Below are 23,748 nucleotides of genomic sequence, written 5' to 3' on the forward strand. Positions count from 1 at the left end.
TAGTCTGTGGCCCCCAGAATGGATGGACAAATGCCTGTCCATGCTGATCACAACCAACGGCAGCAGCCCCCATAAACGTTACTTAAGATCAATTAATCAGACAAGGAAACTCTGAAGCTGGGGCTCAGCAGCTTGCCAGCCTCAGCTACTACAAGGGCTGGGACCAAAATTGCTGATCCTAATACTCCCTCAGGGTCCCTTTCCACCATCAGACAAAAGTCTGCAGAGCCCCTTGTGGACTTTGTTGATTGTCGGCACAGCAAGCTGTGGAAAGACAGATAATAATAAAGAAGCTGCTACCACCTTACCTTTCATTAGCTCAGAAAATGCAAATTCTGATTGCAGAAGCACCTTCATCTGTAGTTGCTAGTCCTTTTCATACCATGCTGATCAGTAACAGCCCACCAGATCATTGGCACAGAGGAACTGAAGGCTCAGATTCCAGCAGCAGCCTTGTGGCCCTCTGTATTTCCAGTGTGGGAAGAGAGGCCATTTCAAAACAGTGTGAACAAAACTTACTAATAGACTTCAGTAAACCTTTCTAAAATACAATGTAATGACGGTTTCACTGGGCCAATCAGTGTCCATCTAGAGCTGAAGTGAAGGCAGTCCAGTTTGGGGGACACAAGAATGAGTGCCAAGGGTGGATGGATGGTACCAGCAAACCCCCTTTGGGGCCTGTCTGTGGTCCCAGGCCCTGGCCCTTGCTGCCTCTGCAGGAACGCAGCCTGGAACCACAGATCCCACACCTTGTGCCTCTGCCGCATGCCACCCAGCTCCATCCCAAACCTAAGACATTAAGAGGTTTGATAACTAAAGGTAATTCTTTACTAGATGTATCTGTAATTAAGGATATAAAATTAGATGTATTAGGAGAGGTGAAGAGGCTCCCACAGATGTGTGGGAACCCCTTCCAGTGAATGTTTTGACTTGGTTTTAGGTATATCAGACTGGAGTATAAAAGTTTTGTTTGCCAGCTCTAACTCAATTGACAAGGTTGATTATTAATCCTTATCCAACCCCAGAGACCCTGATAATGGGCCAGGCAAGAACTTGATTCCACAGAGCACACTGGACTCAGTTGGTGTTTTTGTCAACCTGATTCCCATGAAGGGCATTGGAGACACAGCAGCTGGTGTCTACATTATAGTGCAATAATCCTGGCTTTCTAATGGGCCCACTGAGTCCCCAGTTTCAGACATTCAGGAGTGACTAAAGTAATCCCCTCCTTTGTAAGAACAGAAACCTTCTGTGCAGTTTTCCAAACTCAACTGACCTTTGCACCTCTTTGTTTTACCCTTATCTTTCTCCCCTGGGATAGAGACCCCCTGTCTCAGTGGGCTTGTGACAACTTCTGAATATCCTTTCCCTCAGGGCCATGAGAAACACCTACCCAAACATTCTTGGATCAAAGACCCCCGATTGGGGAGGTCAGTGGCCAACTAATGGAGGGAAACTATGTCAGCTAATCTAAGAACAACTTTAGCCAGACCATATAGAACCCATTGCTCAGTGCTATTACCTATCTCCTGTATTCCCAAAAATCCAAATTCCCCAAAACTACAAGATCTCCATGCCCTTAATGCTCATCTAGCCTGCAGTTCCCTCTCCTACCGTGGGCCCTCAAAACTACTATGTTATAGTATTGATGTAAAACATTGCTTTTTTACTATCTCATTACACCCTGATGATCAAGAATGGCCTTTTCAGCACCTCCTGTCAATAAGCAGGCACCTGTATCTCACTTCCAATGGAAAGTACTTCTCTGGCTGCCAGTGGTGGGTATATAGTACCTACTGCTAAAAGGACAATACACTCTGCTGAACAAAAATGTCCAGATACGTATTTCACTATAGGGATGACATCCTATTAGCCTCTTCTGCTAACGTGTGTGTCTGTTTTAAAGATTTAGACTTTTTCACTTACAGCTTGCTCCAGCAGAGTCCTGCTAGGTGTTCCACATATCTGTCTTACAGATTGTCCATCCTTCTTCCATTAAACCTCATCGATTACAATGGTGTGTTCCCGAAAAAATAATGTTCAATCCCTTTCATTAGCTCTTGGGCAATATCACTTTGCTTTGCCCTTCCTTGGGAATTCCCAAAGTGGCTTCCCCATCTTTTTGCCCCTCTTAAGGTCTTGAACTCATCTCCCCCGTTAATTCCTTTTGCATTACAACAATTCCAGCGAGTGGCTTGAGCCCTTGAGTGAGGACAGTGTAGATTTACCCCTCTGTATGAACACTCCTCTCTGCCTCGAAGCAGCCGTTCCCTCCCTTTTCAGCCACTCCACAGTGGTTCTTTCTTCCCAATATACCTAAACTTTGTTTGCTTGTTTGTCTTAATTCCAAACCCACAGTGACTCCTACTCACCGGGACTGAACCAGAGCTGTCCAACCCTGGTTTTTTCTTTTTGTTATTGTTGTTTGGTTTGGTTTTTCAAGACAGGGTTTCTCTGTGTAACAGCTCTGGCTGTCCTAGAACTCACTCTGTAGACCAGGCTGGCCTCAAACTCAAGAGACCTGCCTGCCTCTGCCTCCCAAGTGCTGGGATTAAAGATATGTCACCACTGCCCAGCGACCCTGATTTTTTGTTTGTTTGTTTTTGTTTTTTGAGACAGGGTTTCTCTGTGTAGTTTTGGCACCTTTCCTGGATCTCGCTCTGTAAACCAGGCTGGCCTCAAACTCACAGAGATCCACCTGCCTCTGCCTACCAAGTGCTGGGATTAAAGGAGTGTGCCACCACCACCTGGTCCTATATTTTCTTTAGCCTTCTAGATCTCAAAATAATTCCAACTTCCTTTGGCAAACCTCAGAAGAATGGCAAATAGCTTTTTGCTTGATTTTTGGGACAAAACTCCTTCCAATCCCTCCTTTACTCTATAGGGTTCCATTACAGGGCTTTTCTCCAACAAGTACACATCCTATGTGTAACGTACTAACTGTTCTTCATTAGGGCCAGGCAGAGGGAGAGGAATGGAGAATTCATATTTGGGCTGGCTCTTGGTCAAACTACTCCAGAAGGAAGTTACTTCATTTTCCTTCCTTAGTGCATTAGTGGGTGACAACCTGAACTGGGGTGTTTGGGCTTTGTCCCTAATGCCCTGGGGATAAGCTCCCCACCTGCCTAATGAGGAGTAGGGAATATTTGTGCATCATCAGCTAGTATAGGTAAGGAAGAGCTGCTGTGGAGGGTCCATGCTGTGGCTACACCCCTGGGGGCTGATGAGGGACAGGGCTTTATGGCAAAGACTGTCCTTGTGCTGTGAATTCTGCAGGTGGAGGTGGAGGTCCCGATGGGTGAGCATTCCACTGGGCTTATTTGCCTATTATATAATACAAGAATTTACTGAGCATCCATTGTCCACTGGAAGCTAGGGATAAAGCTGCTAGCCAGACATGACCCCAAGGCCTTGTAGGGCCCTTGATGTGCAGGAGAGAGGAGTCTGGAGGACAAGATTGCAGCCTGGACTCTGTGTGACCTTGGGTAACTGGTAGCTTCCCTAGAAGCCTCAAGGCCACCTGAGCAGAGCTGGAAGTCCACCCTCATCTGTGGTATCAGTCATCAGAGTGACAGGGCAGATGCTCTGTAGCTGTCCAGTGCTGTGCCTTCCTTCCTCACCTGCTCATGCCTCTTCTTCCTGCAGAGTTGCCCAGAAGCTGCAGGACAGGCACCTGGAGCACCCCCGGGTGGCTACTACCCTGGACCTCCCCATGGTGGGGGCCAGTATGGCAGTGGACTCCCCCCTGGTGGTGGTTATGGAGGTCCTGCCCCTGGAGGGCCCTATGGATACCCCAATGCTGGGGGACTCCCCTCTGGAGCTCCAACTGGACCATATGGTGGTGTACCTCCAGGGGGCCCCTATGGTCAGCCACCTCCAAGTTCCTATGGTGCCCAGCATCCTGGACCTTATGGACAGGGTAAGTAGAACCTTCAGCTCTGGAACCCAATCTAGGACCTCTGACCTGGTCTAAGCTATCCATGTCCTATCTTCTTCCTGAAGATGTGCACCTACCCTGGTCTCCGGCACTGTAGCCCCTTGCTTCCTGCTTTGCCTAGACTGGTAGAATGGGCCAACATTCTCCAAGTCCTCTTGGCTTACAACACGCATGCATTTCTGTTGCTTGCTCGCTCTTGCTCGTGTGTCAGCAACTGCAGGTTGGCAGCTGAGTTTCTGCTCCATGTGTCTTTTCATTCTGGGTTCAGTGCTGAAGGAGCATCCCCTTTGGGGGCATGTTGTCCTTAGGGTGGAGAGAAAGAGTAAGAAGCTAGCCAGGCTGGGCGGTAGCTCTTCAGGTTCCTCTCTGAAGTACTGATGTCTCATCTACTCATGGTATTTTGGCTGAAGCACATCCTGTTGTCCAGCCTGACCCCAGCAGGAGATGATGCTCCTCTCATAGGGAGCTCCTAGAGCTACCAGGCAGTGGGAGAGGGTGTACCGTGCTTGTATTGGAAAGGGAGATCAGCCGGTAATTGGAGACAGCAATGTGGTAGTCCGCAGGAAAAGAACCTCCATTCCTGTAGGAGAGTGACTGACCAACATCTGTGGAAAGAAAAGCTTTTCACTGTCACTGGTGAAAGCTTTTGAGATCAGACACTTACTGACCTGCCCAGACTGCTTCTTTATGCCTCAGTGTCCACCTCTGTAAGATAGGGACAGTGTCACTACCTCACAGGCTGACTCATCCAGATTAAATGTGACGCTGCAGCTTAATACTGGGTACAGCCTCTGGGCTTAATGGACAGCACTGTGAGAGACTTGTTATAGCGCAGAAGAATATTGGCGTTTAATGATGGTGGCTATGGCAAACAAGGGTGGAAGAGAAGGGGAAGAGAGAACAGCCTGGAGAGGAGGCGCTGGACAAGACAAGGAGGGCAGAGATTGAAGAGCCGGGGCTGGGGAAAGTGGTGCCAGTCCTGCGTTTCCTGGCCTCCCTTCAGTTAGCTCCTTCACAAGTGGCTGTTCGCAGGAGCCCAAGCACCAGCTAGGCAGCCAGGAACTGCTTTGGCCCATGAGAAGGGCCTCTAGGGAATGCTATGCTTAGGAAGCAAGCAGCATCTGAATGGATGTACCCAGGCAGGTGGCCCTGGGGAAGATGCCCAAACCTCTGGGGTTCTGAGCACAGCCAGCCAGTGGTATTGATCCTCTCAGAACCCAGGCATCTGGCTGTTGGCTTCCGGCTCAGCTCTGCGGTGGATTTCCATGTCCTCTAAGACCTTGTGTCTGAGCTCATAGAAAGTCTGCAGGGGAAGGAGCCTGACACTGAGCCCTGTTCCCCAGGACCTGAGAGTAGCAGGAGTCTCTAGGGCAGAGGAGGGAAGGAGGGACGTGCCTCACATGCCTAGCCTCCCTCTGTGGCATCCTGCATTTGGCTGCGTTGCTTCCTCGCCAGAGTGGCTAGCAACCCTGGGAGCGGGACTGCATGCATCCTGATCTATGTGGCACTTGCCTTAGTCCTGGGAAGTCCCACCTCCAAGTTCAAGTCCTACTACTGTAGGTGACAGATCTGACTATTGGAGGTTCTCCTCTGTTTGCGGAAAGATCCCAAAGGGCCTCTGGCTTTGCATTTGCCATCAGCCCTTGCCTTCCATCCAGCAGAGATTGCTCAGAGTGCTGTGAATGCATCCTGAGCCTCTGATGCATTCTCCTCCCCCACAGTTCCTCATTCCTTCAAAAACAGCTGAAATACCCCTTCTCTGAAAATGTCTCCCACCACCCCATCCCAGCCTTTGCTGAGGACTTTATTTTGCTATTGTTTCACATAATCGTTCCAACCACCCTTGGAAGTGATTCCATTTATAAATATGGAAGTTGGAATTCAAAAGAGTTACTTATTTCACCTGAAGTAGCACAACTGGTAAAAACCAGTCAGGACTGAAATCCAGAGCTACTTTGAATCTAAAGCTGAATTCTTCTGTGTGAAGCACACAGGCACACACCTGTCACAGAAACTTCCTCCCTCCCCAGTGACCCTGTGTGTTCTAGTTTGGTTTCTGTAGTGAAGAACACCGTGACCAAAAGCAGGTTGGAGGAAGAAAGGGTTTGTGTGGCTTGCAGGTCATGGTCTGTCATCGAGGGAAACCAAGGCAGGAAGCTGAAAGCAGAACCAAGGTGGAGCCCTTGCTGTCTGATCTCTTGCTCACTCCCGGGTTCATGCTCAGCTGGTTTCTCTCTTCAGCTCAGGCCCACCTGCCTAGGAATGGTACTGCCCACAGTGGGCTTCTCTGTCAACCACCAATAAGACTGTCCCACAAACCAATCTTAATGGAAATCCCCCACCCCCAAACCAGGGCCATAAAATGGGCCCAAGACTTCAAGAAACCTGCAGCCCTTGGAGTTCCAGAGAGTTAGCCCAGGAGCCCTAGGTCTCAGAAGCAGGAGTCTGGCTTCTCTCCCTCCCTGCAGTTTAAAAAACAGCTTATCTAGACAGAACAGTTTCTGTCTGTACTCTCCACTGCAAAAGCTGATTCTCAGACCCTGAATGGAGGGCGTGTCTTCCTGGACCCTCAGAGGCCAACCTACAGGCTTTGGAGGCACTGCCTCTCAGGCCAGTAAAGTCTGCAGTGTGCTGTCGCTATTTTGAGGTCACATGGAGTGTCTTCGTTTCCCCCACTGACCTGTGTCTTAGAGCTCTGATCTGAGCAGTCCTCAGCTGAGTTTGTGCCAAGTTGACAGTAAACACTAACCAGTGCGTTTGAAGGTGGGCAAGCCTGCCTGGCTCTCCTACACTGGACCTTCAGTCAGGCAAGCCTATTTCCTAGGCCACACCTCTGGGTCTGCCCTCCGTGCTGCCCATGTCTGTTTCTGATGCCTTCGTGTGTGCAGAAGCCCCTTTTGTGCCCAGTTAACCCTGCTTCACTAGGCCAGATAGATGACTCTGCTTCTCCGCCTTGTTGGTCCATCCCTCATGCCATTTACAGAGCGTTCTCGCTGTACTGGAGGCGTGGGAAAGGTAAAATCATAGAGAAGTTATAGGCACACTGCACACAGTTTTGCAGGACTCTGCTGTAGGAATAACTGCCAGCCCTTGGGAAGTGATGTGCAAGCCTCCCTCGGAGAAGGTGTGGCTTGGTGGAGGCTTGGTGGGTAGGTGTTCTAGTTTGCTTTCTGTTGCTGTGGTAAAACACTGATCAAGGGGAATTTAGGGCAGGAAAGGGTTTATTTCAGCTTATAGGTTGTAGCCCAACACTGAGAAGTCAGGACAGGAACTCGGAAGTGGAAACCATGGAGAAACACTATTTGTTGGCTCCTTTGCAGACTTATACTTACTTAGTTTTTGTAAACAACCAGGGACCCCCTACCCAAGCAATGGTACCATCCACAGATTGGACCCTCCTACATCCGTTAACAGTCAAGACAATCCCCCACAGGCCAGTGTGATCTGGGCGATCCCATCCTTCAGTTGGACTCCTTTCTCAGATGACTCCAGGCTGTGTCAAGGTGGCAGTTCATGATAACTAGGACAGAAAAGAAAGCCTGTGGCCAGGGAGGTGCCCAGAATGGCTCCTGGAAGTTCTTCGGCCTGGGTCTGACTACCATGGTTCACACCCCTTCCTCCAGGTGGTGTCCCCCCCAATGTGGATCCTGAGGCCTACTCCTGGTTCCAGTCAGTGGATGCCGATCACAGTGGCTATATCTCCCTCAAGGAGCTGAAGCAGGCCCTAGTCAACTCCAACTGGTCCTCGTTCAATGATGAGACATGCCTCATGATGATAAGTGAGTACCACCCTTCCAAGAGTATGCAGACTTGAGCTGGTTCCAAGCCACCTGATGGGTGACGGAAGTGGGCACGTAGTCAGTCTGAGGAGAACTCTAGCCAGGGAGGAAACGGGCTTCAAGATGCAATCTCCTTTACCATGGATCGTTGTCAAGTTCTAGGTTGCTAGGTTTCGGGCTGGTCCAGTTTCCCATTCTGCAGCCAGGCATTCCCTCCCCTGTTAAGAACCTGCAGGAAAGGGGTCAGCATGGACCCAAGTCTTGGAGCTAAGCCACCAGCCCCGCAGAATCTGGATGGGGCAGGAAGACCCAGAGTGGCCATGGGAAGAGCTAGTACTGCAGTTGGTGCTTTGTCTCAGGCATAGGCATTTGTTTCAGCCTGGGAGAAGGGCTGGCTGCCTCAGGGGTCCCTGGCCCCCAGTCTTAAAGCCTTCCTCCGCCTCTTCCCTCCTCCCACTCAGACATGTTTGACAAGACCAAGTCTGGCCGCATCGATGTCATGGGCTTCTCAGCCCTATGGAAATTCCTCCAGCAGTGGAAGAACCTCTTCCAGCAGTATGACCGGGACCGCTCTGGGTCCATCAGCTCTGCAGAGCTGCAGCAAGGTAAGGGCCATGGTGGGCACGGTGGGCGTGGCACACCTAGACTCCTTTTCGTGCCTTAAAATACATCCTGAGTGCCTACCTATGCCCCTCATTCCACCTGGTCTGCACCCAGGCTGGGGCTTTGAGCCAAGACCCCAGAGTCAGGCAACACTGAGTAGTCTGGAATCAGTGCTGGGCTCCCGGTAACAGGACTGAATGGGACAGCCCCTTTGGCATCAGAGAGCTGGGGACTGGGAGAGCAGTGTGGTTCCTTCTTACTGTCCCTGCATGCACCGTGCAAAGAGCCCTGCTTCTGGGCTTGGCCAGAGGTGGCCCTCAGAGTTGTGACTGGGTACGAGGACCTGGGGCCCAGCTCCACATCTGCCTCTAACCCGACTCCATAGGTCAAGCCTACAGCCTGGGCTCAGGCCAGTAGGTTACTAGGACAGGTGGCTGATGTGGCTCGGAGAACCCAGTGAGAAGTTTCATCACCTCAGAGGGGAAAAGGCAGCCAGAGAGTCCGGGTCCTTTGTCCAGCCATGTGTCTCATTCAGACGAAGGTCTGAGAGTGGGGGTGAGCATGCCATGTCTGCCCCTGCTAGAAGGGAAGGTGATCAGGACTGAACACTGCTTTGGCAGCTTCCTTCACTGATGTTGGTGAGGTTGATAGCAGCAGCAAGATTCGCACTTAATGAGTGTTCGCCATGCCCTAGGCACTGGATTAGGCATTGCTGTAGGTTCCTGAGATTCATCTTCCCAGGGCTGGATCCTGTTGGCCATCCCACACAGACGGGTGAAGGATCCCCACTGGGCTCCCTTTTATGAGTGACAAAACCCAAGGGCTCACAGAGCAGAGAGTTGAGATTGCTCCTGGGCAGGCAAGGAATACAGGAAAGGCAGAGGCCTCTCAGTGGAGGTAGGAAATGGCATGCAGGCTATGGCCTCATGTGGGGATAGGACTTTTATTTAAAGCAGGATACTGTGTGGGGGACACTGTGCCAAGGGCCTCCATGACTGCCTTTAATCCTTATTAGAAACACAGGTTAAGTATCACCCTGCCTGAGTGGCAGTGAGGGGCTAGAGAGGCTATGGAAGGGGACCAAGAACTGCCTGCCTCCAGGACAGTTGGGACCTTCGTGCTGTGCTGCTCTCTGTGACATCTGTCTCTCCAGTGTGGTTAGTGGCTCACACTTCCTTCTGAGATGGTCACAGGGAGACCACTGGCCTCTCGGGATCTCATGAACCTTGACAGTGAAGAGATGGGGGGTGGGGTGTCCAAAGAGACCTCCTGTGCTCCTGACATCTGACTGGGTCCACAGGACTTCTCCGTCCTCCTCATGCTTCTGAGCTGAGGCCCCCAGGTCCCCTGCTCTGCTGCACTCCAGTGCGGCTCAGTAGTGATGTGCTCACAGCAGGCCTCTGCTCCTGTGCCCCTCTCTCCAGCTCTGTCCCAGATGGGCTACAACCTGAGCCCTCAGTTCACCCAGCTCCTGGTTTCCCGCTACTGCCCACGCTCTGCCACTCCCGCCATGCAGCTTGACTGTTTCATCAAGGTGTGCACCCAGCTGCAGGTGTTGACCGAGGCCTTCCGGGAGAAGGATACCGCCGTACAGGGCCACATCCGGCTCAGCTTTGAGGACTTCGTCACCATGACAGCCTCTCGGATGCTGTGACCAGCCTACCCAGCGGGAGTAGATGTGGCCTCTCTTCCTTTCCTCCTCTCCTGGCAAAGCCTGGCCTAGGGAGGACCGAGGTTGAATACCCTGGCTGTGGAATGGCAGCCTTGGAGGAGGGGGTGCTAGTGATGGCAGGGGAGTCAGTGTCTGGTCCACTGCCCTGGCCTCTGGCAGTCTGTCCTCTACTCCCTGATGCCAGTACTAAGTGTCCCTCAGCTGCTACTCCTGTCATCCCTCACCGAGGCCACCAGGTCAGATGAGCCCAGTTTCTGCAACGTGAAATCAGACTGAACTGAGGGAGATTTGCTGGGACCAGTGCCAGGGTTCCCCAACTCCTACAATCCCTGTGTGTTAGCATTAGTTTACCTGAGGCTTTGCCAGCTCAAGAAGCTTGGACAGTCTGCCATTTTGGCCACATCTGATGAGGTTCCTGCCCTCTCCAACTTGGACCCCTCACTGGCCTGCCATGTTCCACTCAGCTTCAGTCCCCAGGGGACAGTTGTCACATCTTACTGCCAATGTTTTTCATTTGCTTTTTTTTTTTTTTTTTCTCCATGTGGGGCCAAAAGTCCAGGAAACTGTAAATTCAATAAAGTCCCATGTTTTCCGCCGTGACTGCTCTCTTGTGTGTTCATCCGTTCATTCACTTGTTTGAGTGTGGAAGAATCCACTGCTTACCAAGCCAGGCAAAAGCAACAGTGCTGGGGCCTGGGCAGACCTGCTGATCATCTTACTTGCCAGGGGGACCTGGGGGCCTGGCCAGGTTCCTCTATGCCTGGGATCTGCCCAAAGGCTGACTGTTTCTTAAAGTTTTAGGGTTGCCATTCTGGGCTGGAAGCTGCCACCCCAGACTTCTCACAGTGTGCTCTTTTTATTATCTTAGGCCTGAGTTTTATCTCTCAGACAAACTCCGTTTATGAAGTCATAACTCCCCCCACACACTTTTATTAAGCACAGACACCAGTACCTGCCAGTTGCATTTCAAGATCAGCGTGATACCCAGGCTGCACTGTGCCTGTAATGAGCTGACAGAATTTCAATCAAAAGCTGAAGACACCAGACATTCTGGTTTGCTAGGGGGCCTTATCACAGATGATGGTGTGATTATCCTTTGGCTTTGGGAGGTGGAGATAAGAGCTAGAGGCTCAGAGGCCTTCAGCAGGGCTGTCCTCCCTGCAGGGTGGGGGTGGAGGGTGGCTGTGGCATTTTCCAGGTCATAAAGGCCAGGGGGCCTGTCAGGCTCGGCCAGTTCAGCTCCTCTGGGCTGCAGTGGCTGTGCAGGCCTAGAATCAAGAGTCCAGATCCTAAAGGCCAGCCCCATCCACTTCTGGATCCCAAGATTCCCTCCCCTATTTTCCAACCTCTGGTAACCAAAAGAAAAGGGGAACAGAGACTTTCCAGGTTGCTTGTTTTATCTTTCGACTGGTAGCAGTTCCTACCTTCTGCTTCGGAAACACCATCCACTGGCCCTAGTTTTCTCTTGGACTGGCCAGAGCACAACCCCCTCCTTCCTGCATGCCATTCTTCTGGACAGTTGAGCCTACCACCTCATCTCCTCCAGCCCACCCCCAGCCCAACTTCCTCATAGACCAGTAGCCCTGGGCCGGTCAGGTGTCCCTCACTGAGCATTACTCCCCTTGGCATCTTGGCTACTTCCCCAGAGTATGCTTGAGTGCATCAGAGCTCCCCAGGCAGAAGTCTAAGGCCCCCACCCCACCCCACCCCCATGCTGGCTGGCTTCCACCAGCAGAGTAAGGTAGGGTGTGCCCTACAGGAAGCTGCTGTCGTCTCTGCTCCTGCTGAGCCATGTGTCCATTGGAAGGCATCTTTGTTTTCTTATGTGGTGCCGGGATGGAACCCAGGGCCTCCCATGTTAGACAAGTACCCTACCACCCAGCCACATGTCTAGCCCCCAAACCCATCTTTACAATGGTGCCAACAACAATCTACCTTATACTGGGAGGGGGCGCTGAGAGCTTAAGACCTGGAGGATCCAGCCCTTGTGCCTCATCCCAGGCACACTGCCCCTCCAGACCCGCCTTCACACTTGATTCGGATTCCAGAGGCAATGGGAGCACAGAGTACTTAGGACTGCCCGCTTTGCTGGCCAGCTATGGCCGCTGAACTAATGAGTCGGTAGAGCAGACGATCTGTTTAACACCTGGACAAAATGAGATGCCTACAAGGAGCCGTGATTTCTAGGCTCTCCCTGGCTGGGCCCCACTTCCTGACCAGAGAAGTCAAGGAAGCCTGTGGATCTGTAAACACCTGCTGGTGTGCTCACCCTCAGTGGCCTCAGCCCGGTGTCCCCTGCTCCTCACAGTGGAGTGGAACTCCAGCGGGTGCTTTCATTCTGCTCCAGCCACAGGTGTTGGGGCCTTTACGGCAATCTCGTCATCAGCTCGGTTGCAGCCGGATCATGGCTAGCCAAATCTGTGGCTTTCTCTTTGTATTCTGCGAGTTCATAGAAAACAAGCGAAGCCCTGATTTCTAAGAAGGTTAGGAACAGCAAATCTATCAACCCCACTGTCTGCCCACCTGCCTCCTTCCAGTCCAGAGGCCCTCGGGCAGGGAACAGAAAGTATGTCAGAGATCCGCGTCCTGGGCACCAGAGGCTGGGCACTGCCTGGGCAGTGTGGCCTGCAGTCAGTTCATCTGGGGCGGGCGTGGGATTGCGCAGATAAGAACATTCCAGAGCCTTCGCCTCTTGCCACCCCCCAGCCGCCCACCTTCCTCCACTAACCTGAGCAGCACAAATTTTGTGTAATGACAAGGAAAGGGAACATTCTGTGCCAGGCTTTTAATTACAGTTGCTTCGGGCTGCTGGCCTCCATGCTGAACGGCCACATGGAGAGTGTTTAAGTACTCTGAGATGCCAACGAGATCCGGCCTGTGGCGCGTGCGCTCCACACCTGGAGAGGGTGGGCTGTGCTTCAGAGTCCACTGAGAAGGGCTGGACCCGAATTAGTTCATAAGGACATCAGAGCAGCCAGGGCTTCGGGTGGCCTCCAGGCCAAGCGACTATGCCTGTGGGGACCTTTGGAGCAGAGTCCAGCCAGGGAAGGCCTATAATTGAGTAGGAGACAGGTCTTTGGGAGGAAGCCAAGCTCTGAAAGGGTTGGGTGGCACTGCAGGGTCTAGCCACAGCAGGCAGGAATGGCAGTAAGTGTCCCCAGGACTAGATGGTTTACAGCGTTTGCTGCTTTCTTAGGGTGCTTAAGCCTCCCATCAACCCTCCTAGGGGACACAGCCTCAAAGGGGGAATGACCCTGGCTGAGTCACTCAGGCGGCAAGCCAGGACTGGAGTCACAGCCCCTCACTCAACAGCGGCAGTCTTCATGAGTGCCAGGGCGGATCCCAAGCAAAGGATCAGGCTGTGCCTCCCACAGCCTGGGCCAGGCCCCACTTAGGACAGCACTGTGGTGACGCTGGTCAGCACGACATGCTCAGAGACTCTGGACACAGAACACCGGCTCTGCAAGGACTTGTGTCTGGCAGAGGAGCGGGGACCCAGACCAGGCAGGCAGCAGGAGAAGGCATCCTTAAACTGCTCCCGAAATTTGCCTTAGTTGGGAGACAAAAGACACAGCCATAAGGGGACCAATGTAGCAGGAAGGGGTTTGAGCTCAAGGAACACCCCGCACAGCTCCAGTCAAAGCTGTGTGGTGGGGCAGAGAGGGAGGGGTAGGGCTGGCATGGAGAGCCCAAGGCCACCTCAGCCCTGCCAGCCAGAGAGGATGAGAAGGCCCCAGCGGGTTCCTGGAGCAAAATGCAATTGTCTTGATTCCTTGACTGCACTCTGGCTGGGAGCCTGGCTTCAAGACGTGGTGTCTGGCTCAGGGGCCTCAGGTCACCTCTGTTCTCTGTGCCGTGTGTGAGGAGGGAGCTCAGGGTTCACACTGTGGCTAGCCTCTCCCAGTGATGTCCAATGGTATTGAAAGGAGAGCAACATCCTGTTCAGGTGATAGTCAGTCACACTGCCCCAGAGGCTGTGCCAGTACCTCAAACTTCATCCCCCAGAGCATCCCCCACACCCTGCAAGGCTGTGTCTCACATCACAGATAAGAGGTGCAGAAGTGTATATATATGGTTTGCCCCAGGCCAGCCAGCTGGAAATTGAACCTGGGGATCTAACCCCAAGCCCATCTCTTAAAGGGAGGGCAGAGTGGGAGAGGAGGGCACTGTGTTCAGCTCATGTGTATACATGGGATGGTGGGGTGCAGGGGGGTGAGGATTTTTGGAAACCAAACCCTCCCCAGTCATGTCTCCAGCCTGTCATTCTCTAGTATCCAGCTCAGGGCAGAGCACACAGAGAAACACTTGGCAAACACTGGCCAGGCAAGTTGTGTGCATCGGGCTGGCTGCATGTTCTTTCCTCTATAGGTTCCACTCTCCTGTCCTGTCCTCTGAGCTGGGAAGCAGCTAGGCAGCCTTGGTTGAGTAACTCTTGAGTCACAGTGAGGGTTAAACTAGGGACCTCTGACCCCTTCTCAAACATCTTAACTACTTTTGAAAGAGACTGGGAGGTAGAGGACATGGGTGAGAGTATAGACAGCATGGTGTGGATAGGGTCCAGGGGCCTAGACTCCTGGAAGACAGGGTGAAGATTTGCTTTGAGGCTCATGGATCCAGGAGTAGCCAAGATTCTGGCCACCCTACCCTCTGTCTGGCTGCCTCTCTGCTGCTGACTGTCCCTCAGCTAGATTACACAATCTACCTCAGGCAGGGCCTCCAGGGTCCTCTTCTCAGGCCTGGCTCCCTCTAGAAACACAGATTGCTCTGTCTGCACCAGCCAGAGAGGAACTAGTCGGAAGTCTTGGGGGATGGAGGTCCGGGCCCTGTCCTTCCTCATAGGCACTGGTCAGACTCCATTCTGGGTACTATTTACTGGTCATAGCTCAGATCAGGACTCCTGGTAAGGGCAGGATATTTGAGTCTCCCCTATGAGTGGAGGGTTCCCAGAGAGAGCTAGAGAGCAGGTGCATCCATGGCCACCCTGAGTCACTGCATGCACGGTCCACTTACCACTGAGGAAGTTGTAGATGATGGGGTTGGCGGCACTGTTGGCATACACCAGCCAGTGAGAGAAGGTAAAGCAGGCATAGACGGCTTCCCGGTCACTGGCTTGGCGGAACATGCCGAACACTCTAGTGCCAGTGGGAAAGATGGTGAGAAGTAGGGCAGATGAGCAGGGGAAGGGTGCCCACAGAACGCTAGCTGGAAAGTGTAAGGGTCCCAATGGCTCACTACTGTCCATTTGGGTCACTTGGTTTGAGATCTTGACCATAATTTTCCTAAGCATGGATTTTGACCAGGATGGGCCTTGGGTCAGGGACCAGTGTGATCTGCTCAGTCTCCAGCTTTCTGATCACTTGGAGCCACCCCCATTTACCTTCTCAGCCATCCCAACAGAAACAAGACGTCATGGACAGCATCCTTTTTTTTTTTTTTCCAGCTAAAGAAACAGGCTTAGAGAGAAGTACATGGCCAAGACCACACACATGATCAGGACACGACCAAACCCAGACTGGCTGCTGTCCACTGCTCCATGACCTTCTACTGACGACCCATGACCCCTCATCTACTATGTCCTTGTGTCCTTCTGCCTAAACTGCTGTCCTCCCATCCCATGTTGCTTGCTCCTGCTAAGTCTCTTCTCCGGGGTCCCAGTCTCAGAGGCTGTTTTGAGAGAAGTTCTCACTGTGAAACCTAGGCTGGCTTTGAACTCAGGATCCTCTTGCCTTGGCCTGCTGAGTGCTGAGATTACAGAGCACACCTCCCAGCTTCACAGAGGAGCCTTAAATAACAACAACAATGTATCTATCACACACACACACACACACACACACACACACACACACACACACACTGCCACCCTCCATCCCTCTCTGTCCTCTTCTGGTATTTCATTTTTCTTTAAAGTCCTCACTCACTGCCTGATGCACTCTGATTTTCCCTTCTCTCTTGCTGGAGTGCAGGCTCTATGAAGACAGGGATTTTGTCTGTCATTTGTAGCCAGTCACCACAGAACTTGAGAGCCAAGTGCGTGGGGGAGCAGGGTTTTCCTAATTGCCCTTGGAGGCAGGCCTGATATCCCCATGCAACACTAGAGGAGATGGGAACAGCAGAGCAACCCCTGACCCAGGGTGGAGAGAGTGGAGTGAATGGTACTCTTCCGGGGGTTGGGGATTTAGCTCAGTGGTAGAGCACTTGCCTAGCAAGCGTAAGGCCCTGGGTTTCGGTCCTTAGCTCTGGCAAAAAAAAAAATGGTACTCTTCCTCAGACCCCAAAGCCCCTCCCCTCCCCACAGGCTCCCCTTGAGCCCTCACCTCTTAAGGACATTGAGGACACTGATGGGCAGATAACAGAGTGCAAAAACCAGCAGAACCACCATTAGCATCTTGGCTGTCTTCCTCCGAGCTCGAATCTGCTTCACCTCGGCCAGGAAGGCTCGGGCACGGGGCTGCGGCTCTGTGCACAGGCCCTGGCGCTGAGCCTCTAGTCGCTCTGAGGACCGCTTCCAGTTCCGCACCAAGGCTGATGTGGTACCAGGGATCTGTCTCACACAGACAGACAGACACAGACACACACACAGACAGACAGACACACACAGAGACAGACAGACAAATAGACAGACACACAGACACACACACCACACACATGACAGCAAGGGATGTTATTCCTTGAGAGACAGTCATTCCCTTTGGCTGGGGACACTCTGGGCCTGGTGGGCAAGGTAGGCACATACAAGGAAACTGCCCCACTGTGGGGTCTGGACACGTCCCTAACTGCTCTCCCATCCTCCCTAGATCCACAGCTCCATCTTAGGGATGGGTGCAGCTGAGTCCTGAAGAGATGTCCATGTCACACTGTGGGGAGGCCTGGGAGTCAGGCCATAGCTCTCCACCTAGGTGGATGCCCAGAAGCCTGAGCAGTTCTGGACTCCTGGAGCCAGCACATCCTGAAAGCCCCTCCCACCCCTGAACATTGCAATCACCCCACGACCAAGAGGCATGGAGCCAGAATTCAAGAAACTAGAGTTTAGAGTTCACGCATCCACGAGCTGTGTGACTTCTCCAAACCTTTGTTTCCTTATAGACCAGTCAGGAAAGGCTCTAACAACGTTCCTGCAAGGCAGGTCCTGGGTTTAACTCAACCCATTGCCCTGCATGGTCTAGGCGTGGGTTAGTGCTGTGTAGAATGTACGAGACATCCCAGAATGTTGGTGTCATCGAGACCAGTCAGCCTTGTGGCCCACGTCCTGTCGCTGCCCAGATACTGACCCAGGACCTGCTGCCACCAGTGCCAGCAGCTCTTAGCACCTATACTCCCATGAACACCACCCCAGGACACCCACTGTGGGTCCGTGTAATGAGGGGAAAGTCATGCCTGGAACCAGCTGGCCTCTCTGGCCTTGGCTGTCAGTCAGCTCTCACACTCTGACGTTGGCAAGAGTGCCCTTCCTTAGCTGTCAGACACTGGCTGTGAAGCCCAGCTGGGCAAGTGATTCGGAGCTGCAGTGGTTAACATTCTGCTGCTAAGCCGAGCATTGAAGCCTCAGATTTGGGTTCCAACTCCCGCTTTCTTTCTACTCACTAGCTTTGGGGGACATTGCTTGCTTCTTGGGGTGTTTTCTCACATATTTGGGGCAGGGGACACAGCGGAATATAGTGGTTAAAGCTGACTCTGTAATAATAGCTGCTCAGGAGGCTGAGACAGGAGAATTGCAAGTTCAGCCTTGTCAGGTCAACGTAGCAAGACCCTGCCTCCACATTTAAAAAAGGAGGGTCAGGGGTCAGGGAGAAAAGGTCTAGAGATACTCTTCAGTGGTAGAACACTTGTCTAGCATAGGCAAGGCCCCAGATCCCCACTATCAACAGTTAATTAATTAAATGAGGCTGCAAATGAGGTCACTTTGGAGCCTTTGGCTCCCCACGTCCCTGGACCTGGCCTCTGTAGTCACAGTATGGATAACATGTTCTAATGTCAGGGTCCATCTTAGAACAACAGCTTCACCCTTTGTACCCCGGACAGTGACACCAGGGTTAGCCTCACCTGGCGGCCCCAGAGCTTCTGGAAGATCTGGAAGTAGGCCATGGCCATAAGGCCCAGCGGGGCCAGGTAGGTAACAATGAAGAAGCAGCTGTGGTAGATTTTGGGGTAGAGCTCATCTGTAGGGGTCATGAGATGTAAGGGTCAGGTTTATCCCAGGAGCCCCAGTCTGCTTCAGCAATGCCACCCTGTCCCAACAAGGACCATAGCGAGACCTGGGGGCAACTGAATTTCACATAGGCATCATGGCAGGGAGAGAGCCTAGAATTGCCCAGTCTAGTAGTATCATCCTGGAGGGACCCCTAGCAGATGCCCACACTAGAGGAGATGCCTACCCTGGGAATACCCACCCTGAGAGTCCCCTGTCCTAGGGGTACGCATCCCTGAGGTGCCCGCCATTACCTGCCCAGTGTTCATCACAGACAGAGAAGAGCCGGGTGCGATTGGCTAGCTCGGGCAGCACACTGCTGCACTCCATGACAGCAGCCTGGGGCACCATGACAGCCAGCGACACAGCCCAGATGCCCAGAATGGAGCCACGGGCCCGGCGGGCTGTGCTCTTGAACAACAGCGGGTGGCAGATGGCATACCAGCGGTCCAGGGCGATGAAGCTGAGGGTCAGCACCACCACTGACACAGACACGGCCTGCCCCATGGGGACACAATGTCAGAGGTGTGGAGGGGGGCACTTCACAGCCCAGAGCTACCAGGGCAGCAAATTCTGACTCCAACAACTTTGGACTGTGTGAATTCGGGCAAGTCACTCACCCTCTCTGAGCCTTATCTGCAGAATGGGAATATAGCATCTATCTGGCAGAATTCTGGTAAGAATAAATGAAATCATGTATGGAGAATGTCCAGTTGGAGACCTGACGCACACACGGCACTACTCTACTGTGAACAATGGCACTCTGCATGGCAGGTACTCCTCTCCCTGTCCTTACAACCCCATGAGGTGGGTACTGTGTTACAGAAGAGAAAATGAGACATGTGATACCCTCACACTTAAGCTCAACAGACTGGGTCGGTTGAACAGAAAGCCTCAAAACAATGAGAAATCCAGGCAGCATCCCTGTCACCCTGGAGGTCGTCCCTTCCCTATGCTGTTGGGAAAGCCCTTGTTCTGAGAGACATAGACAAGTGGGCAGGTAGCATAGGCAGGCATTGCCTCCAGGGTGTCTCAGTTTCTCAGGGTGCAGGTAGAGGACTGGGGGCTACTGAGGGCTGGTATGTGTGTGTGTACGCACACTGAGGAGGCTCTGGCAAGTCTAGTGGGTGGAACCTGGATCTTCAGTATCTCCCTGAACCCTTTCCCCAAACCCTAATTAAGGCTTAAGAACTGATTCAAGAGAGAATAATTGCAATTGGGAATGGATTCCTTTCCTAAATCTGTGATGGCTGGAGGACGCAGGCAGACCTGGATTGGCTTTGTGACCTTGAGCAAGGGTCCCAACCTTTCAGCTTCCCATTTCTGGCCAGCCCTCCCTCCAGTCTGCTGATTCCACTGGCATCCTGGTGTCCAGTATTGGGGAAGGAGACTAGAGAGGAGAGGAGAGACAGTTCGACTCTCTCAGTTGGGCCCCACTGGGTTCAAGGACCAGCCCCCATGAGCATTTGGGAATGTCACCATGAGCTGGGCTCCCAGCTCCCCTCTATATGTGCCCATGCACGTGGAGGTAACTGTGTGTACACACATGGCCACGCTTGCACCTGTCACCACGCTTGAACCTCTTCCCTATGTGAGTATTTGAGACTGTGTCTGTGTTCCTGAGTGCCCAGTCTGGTGGTCTGGGTGAACCTGCCAGAGTCCTAAGCCACTGTGACTTACCTGAAAGGTGATACTTAGGGTCACTGATACCCATCAAGGTGTTAGACAGGTGTGTTAGAGGCCCCTGAGGGGTATGGGGGAGCTAACCTGTAAGTAGGGGATGACCTTGCACAAGGCATGGCCGAAGAGCCACGATTCAGTGATGTCCACTAACAGGCTGGCAGGCAGGCAGATGGCAGTCACCAGCACATCTGCCAGGGACAGGTTGACAATGAAGTAGTTGGTGACTGTCCTCATGTGGTGGTTCCTCCACACAGCCAGGCAGACTGTAGAGAGCAGCGGGGCGAGGTAAATCAGCAGCAGCCATGCCCATTCAGGCTCTGCTGGGATACTGAGCCCCCATCCCCCACCTCACCAATAGGAAGGGGTATGAAGGCTCTCTCTAATCCTCCGAAGACAGACACCTACCCAGGGTATTGCCCACCAAGGCTATGAGGAACACAGCCACGTAGGCTACGATGAGAACCCATTCGTACTGCTTCGGGTAGAGATAATCCCGCCACAGGTAGCGGAGGAACTCATCTTCATAGTCTGGAGGAAGGTGAAAGGGCTCCCCGCTGCCAGTGGGGACTCCAGGCTGGGTCCCGGGAGTGGCCGAGGGTTCCATGAGCTCTGGAGCCGCTTCAGCTGAGGAGCATCCTGGGCTCTGTGAAGGAGGAGGAGCTCCCACAAGCCCTCAGGGGGCTCTGATCTTACACCCAGATCTTTGGGGGCCCAGCCCAAACTTCTGAAGGAGAGATTAGGAGGGGAGGAGACAGGGAAAATGGGGGGCGGGGGAAGGAAGGGAAGGCGTGGACATTAGGGACTTTGCCTACCTTTCCTCTCTATTCTTAGTCGTGAGCTGGGAATGGTGGAGAAAGGCACCTCCCTCATTCAGCCTCAGTTTCCCCATCCAACGGAGTAATAAAGACACCTACCTCTCAGGGCCACGATGAGGAGTATTGAGCTCAAAAGCTTAGGGACTACCTCACCCAGAAGCCGGCCTCCCAGTCAGTGTCCGGTATCATTATTAATGAGCCCTGCTGCGCGGATGAAGAGATGGGAAGCTGAAAGGTTGGGACCCTTGCTCAAGGTCACAAAGCCAATCCAGGTCTGCCTGCGTCCTCCAGCCATCACAGATTTAGGAAAGGAATCCATTCCCAATTGCAATTATTCTCTCTTGAATCAGTTCTTAAGCCTTAATTAGGGTTTGGGGAAAGGGTTCAGGGAGATACTGAAGATCCAGGTTCCGCCCACTAGACTTGCCAGAGCCTCCTCAGTGCGCGTACACACGCGCGCGCGCACACACACACACAAACACACACCCGAGAAGAAGAGTGTGGGAAGGGACTGACCACCTCCCTGAGAGAAAGGAAATAGTCCCCGGCCTAGAAACGGAATTCTCCGGACCCCCTCGCCAAGTCTCCTGGAGTCACCGGGGCCGCGATGCTCCCCGACGCCCGCCAGGGGTCGCTGAGCCGGCGCGCAGGCCGCTCTCCATTCATAAATCCGGCCTCGCTCAGGCCGCTCCCTCCTCCCTCCCTCAGACCCCTCCTTCCTCTAGCTGGGTAGGGACGACCCTAGACTGGTGTAGGAGGGTGGACGGTCCCCGGAGAGCCCTAGGGGAGGGGGCAGAGACGCTGGCCTACTGATTTCCCAGATGGACCTCCCTGCTCCTTAGGGGGTCTGGGAGGATTCCCAGCAGGGCCAGCAAGAGCGCTAAAGGGTTACAAGGGAGACGCCCGGAGGTGAGAGGAGTAGGTGGTGACGCAGCCTTCCAGCACTCAGGTCACCCCCAGAGACTCCAGGCTCCCTCGCCCCGTCACCTGCCACTGCTCCTCTGGAACCCCTATGCCAGTCCTGATGGCCCCCCCATACCCTGCACCTGTTGGCTCCCGGCCCCGAGCATCATCGGTTGCTGGTACCTGGACCTTGCTCGCGGGACTTTGCCTTGGTGCTGGGGAAGGCCAGGTCTGGAGACGCGGCGGGGCAGCCCCTCCCGAGGCTGAGCTGTCCGCTCGGTGGCTGCGTGGCCCCGGCTCCGCGCCAGTGGTAGCTCGGGAGGGCTCGGGAGGGCTGCGCGCTGTGGGGAGGGGAGCGGGGCGGGAGGCTGGGCAGGGAAGGGAGGGAGCCCCAGCCCGTCTGCGCTCCAGGTCGCCCAACTCGAGCCCCGCTTTGTACTTCAAGCTTCCATCCACCTCCATTCACGCGTCCACTGGCTCATTCATTCCGTGCGCATCCTTTCGACACTTACACCCTCCATCCTGCGTTCAGCACGCACCTAGTGTGTGCGTGTGTGTGTGGTGGGGGCGGCGTCGGGGGACACAGTGCAGGGGTGGACCGACCCCACCTCTGCTCGCTGCCTCACCTGACCGGTGAGGATGGTAGCACAAGTGGTTGTCACAGAGGTGAAAGGATGCGGGTCCCGCCTCCAGACAAGCTCTGGACACGCTGGAGCAGCTAGTGTCCAGAGACGTCAGAAAGCCCGGATCTCTCCTGGGTCTCTCTGCCCCAAATCCTTGTTCGCACCTACTTCCCCTTCCTAAAGCAAGGACGTGAAGTGGAGGCAGAAGAGGGGAAGCTGGAGGCATTCATTAATTCAATAAATATTTCTCAAGCTCTGTGACAAGCAAGGAACCTATAATAAGGCCGCCATTTCCACAGGCTGCGATCTCATTTAATCCTCACGTCAGCCTGGTGAGGTAGTTGTTATTGTTCCCATTTTACAGATAAGACCTTGGATGTACACGGTTCAGGGCTTTGCCCAAGGTCAGAGGCAGAGCTGGGTTTCAAACTTGTGTTCCACTCAGATCTACCAGCGCTCCCAACCCCCAAGGCTCCCAGCCATGCAGAGGATCTAGCCATCCGGAGTAAGGCATTTCCCTATGGTGCCTACAGGGCTGGGAGAGGTCCCATGGGGCTGAGAGATCACAACAGTACAGAAGAGCTCACCCGGGGCTTCCAAGAGCAAAAATACCTGCTCAGAAACTTGAAGAATGATGAAGTGGCCTAGAGGTTAAGGGAGAGTATGAGAAGAGCGGTCTTTAAGCTAGAGAGCAGCAGGTGCAAATGATTGCAGGTTAGGTCACCTGGGAATCCTAGGGCAGGTGGAGGGGGGACCTTCTGGGCTTTCAGATAGTCACCTTGCCCACCTCCTTACAGGACAGGACCTGTAAGTCTTTCCCTCACACCCCTCCTCCTGGGAGTGTAACCACATGTTCCCTTTGCAGCCAGAACTCTCTTGCAAGGCGTTAGAGATGCAGAAAGGGAATCTGGGAGCAGAGGACCGGGGAAGCACCCTTATGGGTCTGGTGACCTCTACTCCTGAAGAATGGAAGTGTCTGGACCTGAGGCAGAACTTTGTCCTTGGGTAGCTGTGGCATTTGTGTGCAAGATGATGGATCATAGAACTCTAGGATTCTGTTTTGTGTTTTTTGTTTTTTCCAAGACAGGTTTTCTCTGTGTTGCCCTGGCTGTCCTGGAACTCACTCTGTAGACCAGGCTGGCCTTGAACTCACAGAGATCCACCTGTCTCTGCTTCCCAAGTGCTGGGATTAAAGGAGTGCACCACCATCAACTGGCTGTGCCACCAGCAGCAGCTGATCTTTAGGATTCTCACAGAAGGGTTATTAGAATGTCTTTAGGGAATTCAGTTTGTTGTCCTGTGTATTTGTGTCTCTCTGTTCATGAGAGTAGGCTCTTGGGTGATGACTTGGGTGATGACTGGGTCTGTATGGATCTTGATTTGTCCCTGTGTTTTGGGGGTCTAAGGACTGGGGAGGCTGTTGTCTGTGTCTGTGGGGTCTCAGCGTGTTATCTGTAGTTTTGACCAGCACTGGCCCCTCAGCTTGTTTCCCTGCGAGTTTGGGAATGTGAGAGTGGGCATTCCTTTGTGTCTACAGCTTTGCAAGTG

At 53.2% G+C, this 23,748-nt stretch overlaps 2 protein-coding genes across 2 annotated transcripts in view; one reads left to right on the forward strand and one right to left on the reverse strand.

Annotated features, from left to right (window-relative positions):
• The window catches only part of Pef1 (penta-EF-hand domain containing 1), an 18,992-nt gene extending 8,401 nt beyond the window's left edge, over positions 1-10,591 (forward strand). Inside the window, exons 2-5 of the mRNA XM_036177369.1 lie at positions 3,646-3,919; positions 7,561-7,716; positions 8,178-8,321; positions 9,744-10,591. Coding sequence (XP_036033262.1) covers positions 3,646-3,919; positions 7,561-7,716; positions 8,178-8,321; positions 9,744-9,973 — 804 coding nt within the window. The 3' untranslated portion in view covers positions 9,974-10,591. The remainder of the gene's footprint in view (positions 1-3,645; positions 3,920-7,560; positions 7,717-8,177; positions 8,322-9,743) is intronic.
• Positions 10,592-12,765: 2,174 nt separating this feature from the next.
• Hcrtr1 (hypocretin receptor 1) lies at positions 12,766-22,138 on the reverse strand. Its single transcript, XM_036179133.1, has 10 exons — positions 22,090-22,138; positions 21,761-21,918; positions 20,770-20,878; positions 20,265-20,580; positions 19,944-20,122; positions 18,431-18,674; positions 18,032-18,147; positions 16,306-16,532; positions 15,002-15,123; positions 12,766-13,540 (listed from the first exon to the last, which is right to left on the reverse strand). The coding sequence occupies exons 4-10, from the start codon at positions 20,461-20,463 to the stop codon at positions 13,383-13,385; spliced, it is 1,245 nt and encodes a 414-aa protein (XP_036035026.1). The 5' UTR covers positions 20,464-20,580; positions 20,770-20,878; positions 21,761-21,918; positions 22,090-22,138; the 3' UTR covers positions 12,766-13,382.
• Between the last annotated feature and the right edge of the window lie 1,610 nt (positions 22,139-23,748).

The sequence above is a fragment of the Onychomys torridus genome, chromosome 2 (genome assembly GCF_903995425.1).
Source record: "Onychomys torridus chromosome 2, mOncTor1.1, whole genome shotgun sequence".
Classification (NCBI taxonomy): domain Eukaryota; kingdom Metazoa; phylum Chordata; class Mammalia; order Rodentia; family Cricetidae; genus Onychomys; species Onychomys torridus.

Bases quoted from the DNA above. Each gene is read 5' to 3' on its own strand.
- Hcrtr1 (XM_036179133.1), bottom strand. From the start codon at position 20,463: ATGGAACCCTCGGCCACTCCCGGGACCCAGCCTGGAGTCCCCACTGGC. The intron at 18,148-18,430 runs GTAATGGCGGGC...TGACCCCTACAG, and splicing joins CTGTGATGAACACTGGGCAG to ATGAGCTCTACCCCAAAATC. The intron at 15,124-16,305 runs GTGAGGGCTCAA...CACTGGCACTAG, and splicing joins GTCCTCAATGTCCTTAAGAG to AGTGTTCGGCATGTTCCGCC.